We start from the raw sequence: 20,953 nt of genomic DNA, 5'->3' as shown, positions 1-20,953 counted from the left end.
GGCTCTACCATAACCATAGAAACCAATCTGAAAACAAGAAATGAGGAATAATCTTATAAACACTTTTTAGGCATGAAGTAATCAGGAGTCAGAAGACTGTCAATGATTGGATACCTAACACTCAATATAACCAATCAGGGAACATCTTGTGAAAAAATTATTTGTCCCAAGTTGTGATGCCTGTCTAAAGAGAATTTACACTGGAATAAAATTCCAACCTGGAAAAAATACAAGTGTCAGGCCCTCTCCATATTAGTCTGGATGTTGTTAATATCTTGCTCATTAAGTATGTCAATTTATTCACAACTTCGTGAAGAATAGGGTGGTAACTATCAATTGATAGTAAGTATGTAAGGGTACCTCTACAGAGTAGTTGTGCATGCAAAAAGTCAACAATAAAATGACACATTGGGATGCTAATATTTTTTTATTGTCACCATGTTTGAAGGCAAAAACGACTACTCTCTGGAACAGAAAATGTAGCACCATGCTAGATGAATGTAGAAAGAGGGTAAACAGTGGTACAATAGCCTAAAGTAATTTATCCTGAAGTGAGATTTCTCACAATTTTTGCTGACCTGAAAAATTCATGAACATATGACTTTTACATTTTTTTCAGGCAACAAACACTCTTACCACAAAATCGTTCCATTATTTAGATACTCATTAAACTTACTGCAAAGTAATTAGACAATTGTCTTCCTGTTTCATTGCAACAAATAAACCCAAGCAGACAATAAAACACACATGTGCCGAGCCACATGACAAACATACAAAAATAAGGCACTAAAGCAGCCTTTTGTTCTGTAGCTGTATTGAAGTGATTAAATGGTCTACTGCACAATAAAGAACTGTCTTTTCATGGCACAGTACTGGAATCATTGTTAAATGAGGTGATTTTAAACAGTTTATATTAAATAATATAACTGTGCATATGAACACTGGCCATACTGCATGTTATGGTACTATCCAAATAACAACAAATTTGTCAAATCTTAGGATTTACTAATTGTTTCTGTCAAAATCCTGACATGAATTTCTAAATATAATGATAATTTTGGACCAAATGAACGCAATACTCAATTGGTTGCAGATTCTAATTGAAATGTTGAAAGATGACAAAGTTTATTTCCATTCATTTGTTTGTTTGTTTGTTCAATTGTTTAATTTGTGATTGTAATTTTATTTATTGATCTGATTACCATACTGTATTCACAGATAATAAAGTCAAGTTATTATTATACATGTACAGCCATAGGTAATATATACTAGTACATTGTGTCGTATTTTTGCAGTATTGCACAGCCTATCTGCACCTTAAATTACCACATTAGAAAATGTGCATTCCAAATATGCAATGATTATGCTGTATTTCTATATATTTGTTTTCCAAAATAGAGAAATTTTAAGTAAAACCTGTTGTTTGACATACTAGTAATCAAGAGGGACGAATCAAGAATTTTTTTAATAAACAAGCTGTCGAGTGAGCGTGATGAGAACAACTAGATAATGGATACTAATAGAGAGAATGTCGCACGATTTGCAAATAAATCCCTAATTCAACTAGAAAGAAAAGCGCTTTGATGATTGTTGTACAATAAAGTTGGCTTTTTCAAACGTCCGTGACGGTGGTCAGAACACACAACGGGCCACGGCGGGATACAAGCTCGGGCAAGTGTCGTAACCAGACACGAGATAATGTTTAAACTGTTTCTAACTGAAAATTAAGTGATTTTTTTTTTTATAAAAATAACTGTTAGTGTGGGCATTATCTGAAGGGTCCATTTCTTCAACTTAAAGTTCTCAATATTTCTTTGACTGGTACATGGTCACTTAATAAACCTCCATGAAGCACAGTGTTTCTAGCAAGTGGAAAATTTATAAAGAGACCGGACTCGGGCCGGACATTACACGTACGACTTGAGACAATTTCAGATTACAAGATGTACACAGTCGTCGAGCATGTAATGATTGTATACAGCACATCGTCGGATTAGTATCTAGTATAACAAATGACATTCCAGGAAAATATTAAACTTACCAAACTTCAGTGTCGGCTGGTGTTGACGCATAACATCAAAACTATTGCAATATGGTTTGGATCGTGGAGGAACTGCGATTTCGTTCACAAATCCCGCTCTGTGTTGATTGACATCAAAACAGGGCGGAGCTCAGCCTTTTGACCTATTTTGAAAAGGGAAAGTGTAAACAGCAACGATTGCACTTCATATAATGTATTTTGGTTATTTATGACACAATAGCTACTACGTGAGGTCATCATTGGGCCTTTGTGTCAAAATTGTGGGAAATACGCACGAAACTTTAGATGGGACGACCATATTATTTCGTTGCACGACTTATGAGGGCGCACTTCTCCAAACCGAATTGCCAATCGTCCGATCGGTAGAACTCCCTCGGGGATCACTTGTATTATTTAAAAATGGGCATGTCAAGCACCAACTTGTGATGAAAATAACGATATTTATCGCATGTCATACAATTTCAGAAATTCAAAATCATGGTAAAATAGACATATCACACATTACATCAACACAACAAAAATACCAGCCCTTTAATTCCTGAAAACTGAATGTCAAAAACTTAAAAGAAACCCCTTGACGATTGAAAATGTCAAAAAGGGGCCCCTTGACAAATTTTAAACATAATTTATAGACCCCTCGGGTGCCCTAAATTCAAAAAAAGGATTTACTCACAATTTACCTACGTTGGTAAATGCATCCATGGCCAAACGTCGGGTAATTTAGCAGATTTCCCTTCTCCTAGCAGGTTACGTATATTAGAGCAGAAGCTAACGTGTGAAACGTGTATTTATTTATTTATTTATTTATTTATTTATTTATTTATTTATTTATTTATTTATTTATTTATTTATTTATTTATTTATTTATTTATTTGTTTGTTTATTTATTTGTTTGTTTGTTTATTGACTTATTTGGTTATTTATTTGTTGACGCAACACTGACTTTGGAGAATACAGCAGTAAGGTCACTCTAATTATACTCCTACTATGAGGTGTTGGTGTTTTTTGAGGCAATGTGTTTAATAAATTATGTCGTATTAATCTGTGTGCTACGGATACTCATTACAGAAATAAATTTACTATAAACTGACAAATTACTGAAAATATTATGCAGCTTTGGTCCGCGTAAAGTGATTTGTTTGCTAATGCCTCCGTTCCCAATCCAGAAAAATCATGTTAGGCATGTTTTGAACGTTTAGTATATTGCGTAATTACTATTATCTTATCCACCGAGCTTTTTCATTGAACATATAGGCCTCTATATTATAGAGATAACATTAAATATTCCCATACTTAGAAAACCTCCAGTGCACGTTTAATATAAATATGTAGTACAGACATTAGTGCCCATAGTCCGGTAAGCTTCTACGAGTTAAGTCATCCCTAACCTGCATTTATTTATTGAAATTTTAATCTAGTGCGGAGAGATTGTACGTCCTTTTTAAAGTATGGCGTGCATCTAGTGCCTCCAGTTAATTATCATAGCACAAGTAGTTGGGAAAACTTATGTGATTTTTTTTATGAAAGAATTTAAATATACATTAACTTGGAGTTAGTAAATAGTGGTAGGCCAATTAAGAAGAAACATATATGCATGGTAATAATTAACAATTCTACATAAAATATGATACACCTTTCTAATGACGAGGCGTTTCTTGACGTCAAAATGACGTAGATGGACGTAAACAGTCATAAAGTTCAACACGGCTTGGCTGTGTAGTACAATAAAAAGCTCAAAGCTGTGTTTGTTTTTATTCACTTATTTTTCGGTGACGGACGACTAAACAACGAATCTCACAGTGTGAACGACCCTCTGTTCACTCATTTACGTCACACTAGTGCTTCGTCGCTAGAGGGCGCAACTTATAGAAAGAATACATTGTGGTGGCAATTTTCATTACTCATATTTTGAAGCAATGGATTTTGAAGCATTATTTTATTAAATAGGTATAAATCATCAGAACATTCCACTTGCTTATGAACGCGCAATTATTTACCTTACACAATACACGGATTGTATCCAGAGGCGGCGGCAAGAAATTTGGCATGAGGGCGAGATCTCAGGCTGAAATCTAGAAACGCTATTTCCTGCATTTGGAAGGGCAAATTTTGCTGACACGAAGGGTTTCTGTTTTATTTTTGGCGGACGCCCCAACATTTCCACTGAATGGTGACGTTATTCTACTTCAAACCAATATATATGTTTCTGAGTTCCGCGATTTGTCTACTTTGGATAAGTGTAACATTTGGTTGACTGCCAAGCCAGCAGCAAAGACACGATGACGTCATAGTCAGAGGAACTTGTAATGAGTTGAAGTTTAAAATACAAGTTAATGATTTACTGACACTGATATGAATTCAACATCCGTCTAAAGTGGCAACCGAGCAATGTCCGCGATTGTTACTCAATTCTGAGTCAGTCGCAGACAGGAAATCGAGCTTTTACGCCTCAAAATGGATCAAATCTTCGCTGTCGTCAGCAACATTATCGATACCGACCAGTGAGCTTTGCTTGATGATGGTGGCAAACAATACCGTGCCCGTACCTCATATCATCGGACGTCGAGAAGGTCAAATTGAAATCATCGACCCCTTGGCAATCGAAGAGGGGCGCAAACGTCATGGGGAGAACCGATACAAACAAAGGTGAGACCATAATTTACAAATTACTACAGCTGATGGTACATGGCCAGACTAGCCGGGAATTGGACAAATCAGTGTCCAAGTTAGGCTGTATGTAAACTCAGGTAGCAAATATTGTACACATGGTAGCATATCTACATTCGTACTTTGACCGTTCTTAGTCTTTATATATTATACATTAAGTTATTAATTTTCCAGTCGTCTTTAACCACAATGCGCAGTGGAGACAGACGTCACTGTGCCCTTATATCGTTTTTATATGATATGATATAAACGACGAAATTGTTATGAACAATATGGATGCGTTATACAACTTAATACATGTCGTTCATTGGTGCTAGTAAGGCAAGCAATTTAACGGTAGTAGAAACGAGTCACGTGTTGAGCCTACCAGCATGTATACTGTTAGTATTGAATACGATAATCCACTTAATCTCAGATGATGTGACGTGTGATTATTCATACGTAGCCAGACATACATCGTCCGAATCGTACAGTTTCGCTAAAGCCGACCATTCATAGCCCATGAACCCGTGCGTGATCGTGTTAGGAAACGCTGTATTTCACTGCAGCTAAATTGAGTCATGGACGCACCAAGGAGCTGGCGCAACCAATCAGAGTTACTGTATCATAAATGTGAAGATCAGTGAGTTATTAATATACGTGAAAATAAACACTTGTGATGACTTGAATCCAATTAAGGTGCCAGCTAAAATGTTGGTTTATTTTTTAAAATAATAATTCAATAATATATTAGTGTTGCTATCACAATGATGTACACAGAATAAACATACATGGATTAAAGATACATTTGATAAATGCCGTCGAGATGATATCCAATCTTAGTAAAACCTCGTATACATCGTGAGAGAAGTAGATATAAAAGTGAATGAATGGGCTCATGTGTACTATAATTCATAAATAATAATATTTGTAGATCTAGAATTGTACTTATGCTTGATGAGAAAAATGGAAATAAAATAGAAGAAATGAATGATTGTGTTCAACTAATTGAGTATTTAGTTTGTTATCCGAGTACTGAGTTATAGATAAACTATGATTGACGAAAATGGTAACGACCAGCTACTTCAGTCTATAATCATTTTAAAACTGTTTCGAGCAGAGAAGCGCTTAATATAAATGCGTATACTGATATATTCGACATATGTTTTCTAATTTTAGACAGAGACAATTTACAGTTGCTTTTGGATTTCACTGAACGTTCGGTTTACACCTATACCTGGCAACTTTATGTCTGTCAACAACAGACAATACACGAGACATGCCTAATTCACCGAGTAATGATGAAAATGCGAATAGTTAAAGTCTAAATGGGAATATAAGGGAGGAAACAACAGAACAAAAGTCTGCTGTACAAATGCATATTAAAAAAATACGTGAAATCATTGCTAGTTTAATAATTTATTCACCTTTTTTGCGCGTTTTACAATACTGATTGATCAAGAGCACAAGACAACAACAAAAACAAAATATTCAGTAATAAACAAAACAAAATGAACACTATTTATATGGTCATACAGTTAGAGAGTAAATTCTTTCATGAAGTTTTCTGCATGGATCTAACAACTAAATTTCTCTACAGAAATGTCACTGTGTTATAGTGCGCATTGTAGGTCATCATGGAAACATAATTGAATGGAAACATTGTTAATTACACTTGTCTTTGATCGATCGTTATTTTCGCTTGCTCGTGACCGGCGACTCGACGTTTAAATAACTGAAAATACCCCACTTCTAGCGCATCAATACAATAGAAAATATTAGTAATTCCTTTGACTGTCATTATCCATGGACCTTCTGGTTTTGTTAGAAAGTTTTGTTTTGTCTCATGATGCTTTCTTTTAAATATAATAAAGTCTACATAATCTTTAGCGCGGCTCCACTCTCTTTCGTGGCTTACTTACATGGCCGATATACGCGAACTGGGACTGACTTGGTAATAACAGGCTCAAACTCATTTATTATAAGACTACTCGATGTTACATCATCTTATCCATATCCACAACTGGTACACGAATCAATTGTGTTGGTACCTCCCGCCTAAACTGGTCTATGTTGATGTTGTTAAACCTTTTTACAAATGATTACAGTTTATATAGATAATTAATTGAAGATAAAAGTTGTACGATCCGGTCCAATGTCGACGTATGAGTATACATTTTGTGTGCGATATGAGAAATAATCTCATGCAAAACTTCTACCACCAGAATTGGTATGCATCATCAACGTGTACATTAAAGTCACTTGTGATAAGCAAATGTCCGGGTTTTAGATAGATTAAAAGTCACGGTACCGAAAATTCACTCAAAAAAGGTTATTATATGAGCAATGCGAAGCTCTGTGCATAATCAGGGTTCTGACTGATTGTGATCCACTAGAAAGGAAAACCTTCCTAAACCCGTATGATAATGCAGTACCACACTCAGTAACTTGAATATTAAAGGGCGGTGGTCGTCGTGCAGCGCGTGTTTGAATTCAATGTACCACACGCGTTGTGTACGTCACTGTGAGTCCCATCTCAAACAGGATACGAATCACCAAAAATAACAGTTCTAGGGACTGCGTTTTCATTATTTAAATACTGATTATTCAAACAATCATCCGCTTCACGTATACCACCATGCATCTTCAATGAATCATTTCCCACCTGTTGCTTAGAAACTACCCTTTAATGAAGCCGAGTAACTTCAGTCTCCGAACTGCTTTAATGAGCAGCTGACATTTTTCTGATAATATCAGCTAATGCAGTCTTAAGACATGTAATCCCATTATCTTGCTGTGGAATTCGTATCTCTGACCACAGTCCCTCAATTACAGCCTTCAAGCCTACAATGCAGTCGTCAATCAAATCCTTCAACTCGGCCTTCGAATTGTTTCTAACAAAGCCACAACATAATGGCATTTTCACGATCAAGATTTCATTAGTGTTTTTTTTTTAGAATAAAACGTTTTGAAACACTCATGAGAGCGAATCGTGTACGCCCGGAGTATTTGTGCAATACATCTTGCATGTTTTGTTGGTGTATTTTCATTTATTCGGCTCTATTTAGTTTGTATATACTGTACGTGAAATACAATCGTAACTAAGTCAACTAGTTGGTGCAATCATAGACAGTATAGTAGTAGTACTACTAAACTATCTATGGTACAATCATGATACCATATCCAGCACGTTACCGAGATTTGCATTCCCTTGTCTGGCCAAAACTATTATCTGACTTTGGCGCGATTTTCTTGCAAATGTCAACTTCAATTTGCATATGAATAGTTTTTTGAGTAACAGTGGGTTAGCTAGAAAGTCGAGATATACTCCGATGACGTAAACCAACTCTCCAATCAACGTAGGTGTTTACACATTTTATCATGGAAGTAATCGACTATACGAAGAAAGAAAGTCGGGGTTTATCGCGTGTACGAAGTATGAAGCATGCGATCGAAAGGTATACTAAAGTTAAGTCTCAGTTGGTCAATGCATGGAGGTATAAACAGATACATACCTCCATGGTCAATGTCACTGTGGATACAATTCAAGCTCACTTCCATGGTCAAGCATTTTTTTATATCGTACTTAGGACAAACTATAAAACAAGTACGGCTTCTGAAATCTTAAAAAGAATCCGACAACGTATTGACTTCCTCAAAATGTAAAAGGGGGGAATTTGCTATTGTCGCGGTTTACAGCCCCTCCATGCTGAGGGTCAACCCTGTTGACGAGTCGCCATTTTGAATGTTGTTCCGCCGGGTTTGGTTGTGAGTGCTGCGCTTAACAGGTTTCGACATATGTAGTTCAATGCACTTATGCGTTTGCCGGCCTCTTACTCCATGATTGCTGGCAATTTACAATCTTCACTTTGCTACAGCTATTATTCAAATAACCAACAGGTTGATTCGAAATGCACAATACATGTACATTGGGTTTAGGGAATACTAATACAAATGTAGTAAGATAGAAATGTCATTTAATGCTTCAACCTCATGGCTAAACTACGGGGGAAACCCTCAGTAAACGTTACTTGAAATTAACTTAGAGCTGTCTCGAAAATCACATGGATGTCGATGCGTAAATATTTGATGTTGAATGTTTATTGTCTTGACGGTGACGACAATAAACTCGGAAATAACTTGCTTTTGAAGGTGGTGACAATAAACTTAGAAACAACTTACATTTGACGGTCCTTGTCGCCTGTCAAATGATTGTCTATGATTTCTAACTTCTGCAACTGGGGTCGTGGTAGTACCCGTTTCTAAAAGGTTCATCTTACCATGGAGTCTTTTTTAGTTCCATATAGACTTGTATATAGTATCTTGTTTATTTGTTGGTGGTTTTTTCAATCAAATAAAATATCATAGGAGTGTGTAAATGGCGGTTTTTTTTTCAATACAATGAAATATCATGGGAATGTGTAAATGGCGAAAGTCGCGTTTCCGCGAAATAAACAAGGTACTTGTGACCCTTGTAGACGCCCTCTAGCGATACCGGTGATGATTGTTACCGGCCTGGATTCAATGAATGTGTGATGCAATGATTGAAAGGCTTATTCTTCTTCTTTATTTCGTGGTCACCAGGTTTTCGCCATTTATACACTCTGATATTTTATTTTATAAAAACACCAACAAAATAAACTAGAGACTCATGTATGCAAGTCTAAGTTTCATAATAAAATGTACCCAAGTGAGCTTAATATAAAAACATTACTCTAAATAACGGTGTTTCTTCTCTTGATACAGAAAAACGATGTCAAAGGGGCGGATAGGTCTGATTTGTTGCCTCGTCGTCGTAGCTGCTACCGCCATTACATTGGCAGTATTATTTGGCGTTAAGGACAGTACTTGCATGTTCGACTCATGCCTGGAAAACAATCCGTCTAATTCCAGTACAGGATTCGTCTTCAAAAACGCCGCCGTGGCAGCAGATAGCGGCACCTGTTCAGAGGTTGGAAGGTACTGTATTACGATTTTAAATTGTATCAATGCTTCCTCTAAAGGGTGGCTTTATACTATTTTAAACAGTATGATCATATTTTATTTGGGATTGTCAACTGTTTCAATGATGATGTTAATTTTTTCGGTTGATTCAAAAAATATATCATTTTTTCTTGAAATGTTGGGTACGTGACTCATTTTAATTTTCTGCATTACCGTTTATGGACCATAACGAGTGGGCTAGTCACGGTATGGTCAGTAGTGAATGCAACACACATAATTATTAATACTGTTGTCAATGCAGTATGTGAATGAACACATAACTCTGATAACGCAATGCAAATCTTTAATACGCATGTACACTGATTGGTTTGGTACGTACAATAACAATGTTGGACTATATGATAAATTATAACCAATTATATATTTTTCTCCAATATGTAGTATCAGAGGTACATTATTTGGGGTTTGCAACTATGTGTCATGATACCAAGATCCCGTTACAATCTCGCTCTCACATAAGCGTTCCAACTCAGAAAAATGCGAATGCGCATGCCCGAGGTAACTAGGATACTGGGATGTCCAGGTGGATCAAAATAGCTGCTCACGACATGACGGATTACGATAACTATATTTCTGTACATTTTCGATGTATTATATTTTTTCACTATGAATGTGGTAATACATATTTTATTGTTTTATTACAAAAGTCATGTCCGAAGGTAGTAGCATCCGTCTCGCTATCTACGAGATGAGACTTGAATGGGATCTTGGCATGATGTCACCATACAGTACTATGTGCGTTGCAAACCCCAAGTAATGTACCTCTGGTAGTATACATACAATCATATTAAAAAAGAAATATGTGTTCGTCCCCAGAGATATACTAAAGGAAGGCGGAAATGCCATAGATGCCGCAATAGCGACGATGCTTTGTAATGGGGTTTACAATACACAAAGTCATGGCATTGGAGGTGGACATTTTATGGTCATTTACATTAAAGACAAAAACCAGGTTGAGGTGATAGATGCAAGAGAAGTTGCCTCGGGAGACGCCACACAGACAATGTATTCTGACAATCCGGACCCTATGTCTTCTAGAACCGGTAAGACAGACAGTCACATGACAATCAAGCGATGACGAGTTTTCTGGTACATCATCATCGTAAATCCTCGCCTCTTTGCGACATTAGAAAGCCGTTGTAAAATACGCCTACATTGTAGCATTCAGTAGCTTACAAATGCACCAATCAGCGCGCACTCATTTCACGGAACCAATCAATCAAAACCAATGGGAACTGATCATATATTTTTATGAGGTTCCCTCAAATCATAATTCGCAAATAAGGCCTATCGGTGTATTTTACCAGAGTTTGCCTTGAGTGTGGATAAAACTTACTTTCTTTTCCAACACTCTGTATATAGCCCTACTACTATAATAGTCCTCAGACTAGTAATACAACCTGAAAGTAGTATGCGCTCGATGAAAAGCACTAATACGCACGTTTAGTGTACTTTGTATTACAGAATTGCATGTCTGTTACAAGAACAGCGTTTTAGTACGCGGTAAAACACTTTCCACTGTATTCATAACATACAATATCAAACAACATTATTAGAACCCGCATGTTCTCATCCACTTTGCAGTTTTAGCGATTTCTCAAAATTCATTGATAATGTTGAACCAAACAACTAAATGTTTTTCCATTTTTGCGCGTCAACCTTTTCTGTTTTGCGCGTCGATATTTTCATTTGAAAAGCTGCTTTACAGAAAACACGTTTTTTGCTACCTACGTCACGTTGCTACCTACGTCACGTTGCTACCTACGTCACGTCGCTACCTACGTCACGTTGTTTGGAACATGCCAGAATATGGTGGGATGTTTGCATATCATTTAAACACAATTACATCATCATATATATCTATTTATATCTAGAAACGTCTTTTCCTTACTAACAGGTGGTCTTGCGATCGGAGTACCAGGCGAGATAGATGGATTCGGATTGGCTCATCTGCGTTACGGAAACCTTCCCTGGAAAGATCTCTTCCAACCAGCTATTCGCATGGCCGAAGAGGGATTCATCGTTGGTACGGCGCTGGCTGATGCAATTGCCAAAAGCGAAGACGCAATATTGCGACAGCCGAACCTTGTGTGAGTTTATTTATATACGGAAAGATGGATAAAATTTACTATTACCATAATGCATTACGGTTAGAAATTTTGTGGCATCTTCGCAATAACAGAAACCTATAAAACCTATAAAACATTGATCTTAGTAAGTTATAAATACTCGAGTTTGTGGATTGTGGATCTGAGCATGTCATGTTTTCTCAAAGGACAATAGTATCGTGTTTAACCCAATATTTGCGTTGGTATCTCACAGAGAAATCTTTGTTAAACCAAATGGCGAGTTGATGAAAGCTGGTGACGTCATGACTCGCCCGAAGTTAGCCGAAACACTGAGACGAATCGCGGCTGGAGGCAGTGATACTTTCTACCTTAGCCGACTTTCGTACGACATCGTGGCGGATATCCAAGAGGCTGGTAGGTGGCCCTATTATACACCGTCCGTATACGTCACGCCCTCTAGTGACGAAGCACTCCGTTACGTAAATAAAACAAGGAACTCAGATGCCGCCCATAGCGCCGATTTGTGAATGGCTGTCAAAAAACATAATTTCAGAGATTGCGTAATGTTAAATGACGAACGGCTACATAGCCTACTAGAGTTTTTGTTTTAGACTAGATTGTTTATACCAATCTACGTCATTTTGGCATACCAATCTACGTCATTTTGGCGTGGAAGTAGGACTAAATATGGTCATTCACATTTTTTTCTCCGAACATAAAAAAAAAAACAGGATTTTCGAGCCATTTACTATTCCTAAGGACATTGTTTCAAGAGTGCCCATTCAAACAAACGTTTTACTAATTAATAGCAAAAGATTTCGTACTATATGGGTTATCCTATTAAAATTGAACGCATATCGTGATGTCTCCGAGAGTAAAATATCCGCCTTCTTATACATACATTATATTTTGTTAACAACTCATAGCATTTATGCATTCCGGTAGATTTTTGAGTGAATGTCGCACGCAACGTAATATTACCGTAATTGGTATAGTACAGGTGTGATGGTTCAAATACCAAAATGGCAACAGTAACAGAAAGACTTCCCTGGCGGCGATGATAAAATACGAACACGGAGCCAACAGATGAGGTTTCAACTGGTACTGGTATTATTATACTCTGTACATCAAGTACATTAACGCGGTAAAACTCCACTACTCCAATAACTAGATACTTAAACTCCAATACAATTCAACGAGATCTCCGATCTGATCTCAGTGCTGAACAACTCCCCTATATATACCCACACTCTCTATAAATAGACCATTACATCAGCATACATAATGAGTCTGGAACTTACTACAAATTTTTAGAATGTTCCATTACCTTCTATTGCCTCCTACAGTGTTCTATTACCTATTCAACCAGTTTCTAAAAATTCAACCCAGACAGTACGGTTCTAGAACATTCTCAGTCACACGGAAGTGGTAAACAAGTCGTATGCGACAGTGAAATCACCGAAAAATTGCTTCTAGACATCGCCCGCTTATATCATTCTCGTCACCAGTGTGTATTTCCGTTCTGGGTCTGGCACACGTATAATTTGAAAACACGATTCCGGGAACACGACTATTATTTATACTGTAAATGCATTCAATAATTCACTGAAAAAATAATAATTTTTAAAATAATTTTCGCTGAAAAGTAAAATCCGCTAAATATAGGTGAACATGTACAATAAAGTTAATTGTTTCCTTGACAAATTCGTGCAATTAAAACACAGTCAATATGCTCAAAAAATCAAATTAGTGAAATAAAATATCAGGAAAAATAACAGGTTTTACAGTATCCTGGAACACGACTATTATTTATATCTGGGAACACGACTGTAATTTATACTAGCATCCGGATACACGACTACCAGGTATTAATTGTTATCGGGGAACACGACTGTTATATCCGGGAACACGACAGACTTACATACGTATATATTACGTTATTTTTGTTTACAGGTGGGATAATTACTGTTGAAGATCTTCTTAGTTACCGAGCAAAGACAAAGACACCTCTCAGGATACAACTTGGCGATTTCACCGCGTATACAGCGCCGCCACCGTCGGGTGGTGCAGTGGTTTCATTGATACTCAATATTCTAAAAGGTGTGAAACATTACATTAGTCACCTGATACGTGACAAATAACGGCAAGGCCTTTCACGTAAACAATATTTACTATCAATGTTCTCTTTAAAAATCCAGAAATTCATTGAATCAGTATACCGTTCGTTATAAATCGCGCTATTTGGCGACGAAGCGCTATTGTGATATAAGCCAAGTCATTCACGGCGTTTTGCTTCGATCTACGACAAAATAAAATAAAGTTGTTGGGAGATGTGTAATTATCTAAGTGGGGAAAGACATCACAACCGAACGCAGTTGTCGCCTTGGACAACATTGCTCTCATCCATCCACGTCGTTTTAACAGAGCACATAGCAACAAGAGGGCGCCTTTTTTATTAGGTAAAAAGTGTATACTAGTATTCAATGTTTAAGGTAGAGATGCAGTATATTTGGCTTGCTTTTTAATTGAGTAATTAGACAATGAAGATGGTATTATATATCCAACATGTTATATATTTTCTGAAAGCTTATTATACAAACTTTGTAAAACTTGTCTTTATTTTAAATATTCAGAATGCGTTTTAGATTTTGGGTCAAAATATGCTTTTTTGGACAAAAGTGGTTTAAAAAAAATTAGCTTAAAAACTTCAAGTCCGTTTGTGGGTAAAATTACATCACTGGATACCTTGGTATACTACTAATTCAAATGCATCCACTCATCTCTCTAACGGCTTTCAAAGTCGCACAGCATGACCTCTAAGTTCACTCTTTTCTATTTTTGCATAATTTATATATCCATGTTAATTGCGGACTTGTTATTTTTGTTCCACTCGCTGTAATAAACTGTCCGGACGCATTTTGAAGGGGGGACACCTTGTCAATAATGTGTGAAAATTTCGAGGCAAATGGCCAAAGCGTCTATCAGCTATTTTAATTTAAAGCCCAAGAATTCACCAAAAATAGAAGACGAGAAAAAGGCTAATTTGCATATTTGCGCGTTAAACCGGGAATTACTGCTTTGTCTTACTTTGTCATACTTTCTAGACTATTGAAATTGAAAGTTAACGTATAGACATAGACATTTTATGTAAAATCGTTGGACCAGAACAACTGCTCTTGAATATATAAATCAGAAACACGTCATTCATACCAGTGTTTTGATGGGGTAAAAACACGTGGCAATGCCCAGTAAATATGACGTCATCTCATGAATTATTAAACAGGGGGCGGCCCTAGGAAGGTGACCTTTTATCACGATCAAAACATCATGGCTTCGATCTCTTCGATGTATTTTCAATAAAAAATCTACGAGTATTTCAGAGCCTATGGTTTACCGTGAAGAGTACAAAGTGGGATATTAAATTATTTATCCTTGATGATTTTTATGTAGTATTGAGAACCAACTCCAGGAAGCGAACGCACAATAATGATTAATCGCGTAATCCTAGAATCGAAACGCGAGGCACAGAAGTTTTGTTCATCGTTTCCAATCCCATTTTTCCCACTGCAACATATTTGTTAAAAGAAATATTTGAATTCTGTTCGTTTTTTAAGGAGGCATTTTTTTTATTTTTTTACGATTTTAGTAACGCCTTATTCAGGGATTTTCTAAGACAGTCGCAGACAATCAGCGCACAGATGTACGTACAAAACATGTTGTTGTACTACCGGCGACGGTCGCCTGCAAGAAGAGAGCTCCAGCTCCTAACGTAAAAGTTTTAAAATTTCGACCGGTTTTAAATAATTTGTGTTGGAAATCTGACATGTTTTAAGAGTGCAAAATTAAGGTGCATTTTCGAGCGGTCGAATTTTTCTGAATAGAAATCGGCAAATGAAAAAAATGGGAGTGCTAAACAGTGTGCTTCGTTAGTTTAAAAAAATGGAATGTCCGCAAATTGACGTAAACTTCCCCATTTTTCACGGAAAAAGCAAAGGTCGTGGCCGAGTTGCAGGCTAAAAAAACTCAAAAATCAAAACAAAATCATCAATCAGTAAGTATTATGACAAGGAAAACAAAACATCAGACGTGGAGAGGGGGTCAGCGCGTCAAAAGAGTTGTTACCGTAATGTATCAAGTTACCTCTCTCTGTGATTTATTTTTCATTGAAATTATTTGGTTGTTTTCAATTAATTTTAGCGTACCTTTGCAATTTATCAGTTGCATTGTCAGTTGTTTGCTTCATTGAATTAAACGGAGTTCGTCCGGTTGCAAACAAAGCTGTCTCGCACCACCGAGCAAAACTTGCGAATGATCGAAGTACAGGTACCCATTGGAAAAAAGATACACACAAGTTTGTATCTCCCCGACCCAGTGCAATATATCCGGTTAGAATCAAAGCTCACGTGTCCCTTATTTGAGGAACCAGATTCTGCCGTAAATTCGGGATGGGATTTAGAAAAATAAAATAAAATGGGACTTTTAAGGTGTATTTTGGTGTCATTTTCGGACATTTCAATCATTCCTGATGCCTAAAATAGAGTCTAAGTTTTACCGTAGTCATTGACGCCCATTCAAGAATATGATGTTTATTGTGACTAGCGTGAATAGGTCAGCTTCGTTTCGACTATGAGCAGTTATCACTGTAAACAATGTTAAATTATTCTTCACATACTCAGTTTATTTTTTGAGAACAATTATTTAAAAATAAAACCTCTCAGTCAATCAGAAACTCGGATTGATGCCTTCAGGGAAAGTCACGTTTGGACGCTCACATCGATTTGTTTTTCGTTCGGTGGGCTGATGCCTTCAGTGTAGCTTTTGCCTCTTCCGACATAGAAATCATCTGAATCTTCTTTCTACCTCTCTTTCTTTTCACACCACGCATAATGTAATGATAAAAATTAAGAAAAAAACGCTGAGGAAATATAATGTTTGATTTGCTAGCGAGCGAGAACTGATTTGAGAATAATTGCACATGCGCGTGAATTGAATGAACTATGACTCGTACAATCTCGATTTGCATATTGTCAATCAAAGGTCTTGTTATTTGGTTACTCATGCAAATTAGGCAATTGGACATAAACATTGCCACGTGTGAGTGTTTTTTATTTTTAACCAGAAAATAAATAGCAATTTTAACGGTGTTCCAATAAGAATTCATTGGTCAAATTTTCACAGAATGTTCTTTAGATAAAAATCTATATAAAAAACGAAAAAACGATTTTTGATTGAAATTCACAAATAAAGTGCATCTCTACCTTAAATCCAATAAACATTATAGAGTCTCGTCGCTGAGTGCGTTCAACTACTATTCGTAATTCACAAAACTCTATACATTTCGTCATAAGGTTACAACTTCGACCAATCAGACCTGGAAACTACAGAGACGAGAATTCGCACATACCATAGGATCGTTGAAGCATTTAAATTCGCATTTGCCAGACGAACTCAACTTGCAGACGAAGATTTTGTGGATCTCACTGACGTAAGTTTTCATACTAGTATTTTTGGCGGGAAGCTGTAGCGTATTGTTTTAGTACCGTCACTGCAACCTCAGAACTAGTATTTTGTATGCCGTATGCTTCATGCAGGACCTACAAAAGGTCAAATATCCTGTACTTTCTGGTGGTACCAATTCATTATCAAGAATTCCCAATTAACCCTCTCGAAAATGCAAGCAGTTGTCATTAAATTTCATGTACATGTATATACATGTGTAGTAGTGGAAATTATCGTTATACTATATCTGCAGAAATTACCAGGAGAAATCAGGGCAAAAAACAGAATGCTTCCAGATGAAAAAGCTTCACCAATGTAGGGGAATGCAATTTACATTTTTTATATCACTTTTCATTCTCTAGATATTGAACCAGCAAAGGATTGTGGGTAAAGTTCTATATCACACATATAGTTGTGAAAAATTGAGAAAATAATTTTATCTATAACTTTCTACCAAATGCTCAATCATTTGTATATTTTATACAATTTATCGGCAAGAGTGGCTTATATGGTTTATATAGAATCTGTTGAACCCCAAAAGAAGACACACAAGTGTCATACTACTACTAGTAGTTATTTTTATGATCAAAATAACGATTTTTATTTAGTTTACCTTATTGGTAATATCCTTAATTTTTGTGTCTTTGCAACATTCTAATTTTTATTATAATTATATACACATTGAAATAGGTGAAATTCTTTTGTCAATTTCTCACAAAAGTAGCAATGATGTCATATTTTACCCATAATCCTTTGTGGGAGAATTAAGATGGCGGACTACATATTGATGAAAGGTTGAATATCCAAAGAATGAAAAATGATATAAAAAAATTAGATTGCATTCTGCCACATTTGTGGAGCCGTTCTCCCGATTTCGGAGTTTATTGTTAATTAATTTATTGTTACAAACGATTGGCGACAATGTTGGCATGTCACTAATAACATACAATGTTCGGTGGCTGTTCTCGGCAGTGTTCGGTGGCTGTCCACGGCAGTGTTCGGTGGCTGTCCACGGCAGTGTTCGGTGGCTGTCCACGGGTATTCTTTCGTCCTGTTCAGTTACAAACTCACTGTGCATAAATGATTGTACATTACATGATATTCAAAGCATAATAACCCGGAATTTGTTCATGTGTTCATATGTACGTGCTTAGAACACCATGTAATATTTTTTACTGTGGCATTTTTTCAACCAGCTTATTAGCAATATGACTTCAGATAAATACGCCGAAGATCTCCGATGGCAGATCGATGACAGTCGAACTCAAGATATTGGTGTTTATGGTGGTATGTTTTATAGTCCGGAAGATGCTGGGACGTCACATCTTTCTGTCATTGATGAAATGGGAAATGCCGTAGCTGTTACTTCTTCCATTAATTTATAGTAAGTTTAGAAATCCGTTCGAGAGATGCCAGTCCCTGTATAATTTAACGCGCATGCGTTAATAAATAAAGAAATTCAAACGTTTTCAATCATGATTACGTATTGCAGTTTTGGTTCCAAAGTACGTGGAAGTAGGACAGGAATTATTTTCAATAATGAGATGGACGACTTCTCTTCACCGAGCATGATAAATTTCTTTGGTATACCGCCATCTGAGGCTAACTTCATTGAACCAGGCAAGCGCCCCCTGTCGTCTATGTCGCCGATGATAATATTGGACAGTAACGATGACGCAAAAATGGTCGTTGGCGCTGCTGGTGGGACGAGAATTATAACAACGTCCAGTTTGGTGAGTTAAAGTCAGAGTTATGGCCTGAAACGAACACCGACCCCTTCTCTCTCGCAATTCATGTGACTGCAATTTTTTTTTTATATTTTATTGGCAACATTACATCATAAGGATTACATTACACAGTTAATTAATTCTAGTATAGTAATCCATTTCCATGAGTAAGAAGTAATTCCAAATATATAAAGAAGGTTTTTAGGTCTGCAAATTATTACATTATTGTAGGTGACGATGAACGCTCTTTGGTTCGGGGACAACTTGAAGATCGCTGTGACCAAGGAAAGATTACATCACCAACTCCTACCTGATGAAATTAAATACGAAACGACATTCGAACAGGTTTGTGTATTTGTATCTATTTTTCACCCAAAGTGGATTGATAGTTATTCTATGGTATGATCATGCTGAAACGATCGCTACATCTATTTGTGGTTGTATTATCTCGCCCTCCATCGACGAAACGGTGGTTGTATTGAAGTTGTACTCTGAGATGACGCTTGTAGAAAGTTGCCTTCTCCGTTATTTTAAAAGACTAAATGACTGTATAGGGTGTAAACTGTTAGAATGTTTCGTCAATGCACCTAAACATTATGTCGTGTTCTAGCTATCTGACTGTTATAAGGATATATCCGGTGACATTTATTTACCTATATTCCAAAATATGCCAATATTGCAGCTTATGGTATTTTATAAACACTACTTGCTTTTATAGAAAAGTCTTCATATTTAAACCATAACGTTAACTATGTGATCCATTGTTACAGGATGTTTTGGATGGACTACAGGATCTTGGAAATACATTGACAGAAACTATGCCAGTTTATTCTGTTGTAACGTCGATACTGAGGGACAGTGACCTGCTGCATGCATATTCAGATGAAAGGAAAGCAGGAGGATATCCTGCCGGATATTGACTGTTACAAATCATCATTCTATGCAATTGTTATTCTCAAAATAAACAAAACATTGTCAGGAACGTGTAGTGAATGCAAGAACTATATGGGTATAATTATTTTGGTGCGCATGCTCCTAACACCTATGATGCTACTATTACTCTATGAATATCCTGAGAAACACATTTCGTTTGCAAATTGAAAAGCGCTTACCACGATTACGAGATTTTACAAAAAAGAACTGACGTAATCGTTGCACGCGGTACAGCGCGCGAAAGAGATTAAACGAGGGCAATGTGTACAGACTATAACTACAACTGTGTTATTTTGCTGTGACTTCTCGGTTATTTTGTTGTGAATCCAAACTCAGTTGATTGTCTGAACGTTGTCCCGAGAGACGTTTTCACCAGTTATAAACACGCCTGTCGATATTTTAGCTTTTGTTTACTTATTTTTTTGTCTTAATCGAACATCTCATGAATAATGACGTCTTCATGACGTGGCACATTTGAAACAAACGCTATTCAACAATTAGAATACGAATGTGAGCATACGTAATATAGTGTCATTGTCAGTGTGACACTACTAGTGATTTAACACTGCTCGTAGTTATGTCAGTGTGACACTACTAGTGATTTAACACTGCTCGTAGTTATGTCAGTGTGACACTACTAGTGATTTAACACTGCTCGTAGTTATGTCAGTGTGACACTACTAGTGATTTAACACTGCTCGTAGTTATGTCAGTGTGACACTACTAGTGATTTAACACTGCTCGTAGTTATGTCAGTGTGACACTACTAGTGATTTAACACTGCTCGTAGTTATGTCAGTGTGACACTACTAGTGATTTAACACTGCTCGTAGTTATGTCAGTGTGACACTACTAGTGATTTAACACTGCTCGTAGTTATGTCAGTGTGACACTACTAGTGATTTAACACTGCTCGTAGTTATGTCAGTGTGACACTACTAGTGATTTAACACTGCTCGTAGTTGTTTCGACTTGGGTGTTGTACACTATGCTTTATGTCTGATTTGTGGAAGAACATTGAGAAAAATACTTAA

At 36.7% G+C, this 20,953-nt stretch overlaps 1 protein-coding gene across 1 annotated transcript; it reads left to right on the top strand.

Moving 5' to 3' along the window:
* Nucleotides 1-7,974: 7,974 nt before the first annotated feature.
* LOC100376430 (glutathione hydrolase 1 proenzyme-like) lies at nucleotides 7,975-20,034 on the top strand. Its single transcript, XM_085491664.1, has 11 exons — nucleotides 7,975-8,145; nucleotides 9,434-9,646; nucleotides 10,508-10,734; nucleotides 11,589-11,781; nucleotides 12,014-12,174; nucleotides 13,714-13,860; nucleotides 17,109-17,245; nucleotides 18,456-18,643; nucleotides 18,752-18,992; nucleotides 19,218-19,331; nucleotides 19,757-20,034. The coding sequence occupies exons 1-11, from the start codon at nucleotides 8,069-8,071 to the stop codon at nucleotides 19,904-19,906; spliced, it is 1,848 nt and encodes a 615-aa protein (XP_085347790.1). The 5' UTR covers nucleotides 7,975-8,068; the 3' UTR covers nucleotides 19,907-20,034.
* The last annotated feature ends 919 nt before the right edge of the window (nucleotides 20,035-20,953 follow it).

This window comes from Saccoglossus kowalevskii, chromosome 16 (assembly GCF_978046115.1).
Source record: "Saccoglossus kowalevskii chromosome 16, keSacKowa6.1, whole genome shotgun sequence".
NCBI classification, from domain to species: Eukaryota; Metazoa; Hemichordata; class Enteropneusta; family Harrimaniidae; genus Saccoglossus; species Saccoglossus kowalevskii.
Note: the sequence above shows the minus strand (reverse complement) of the source record. Positions and strands in the feature narration are given on the sequence as shown.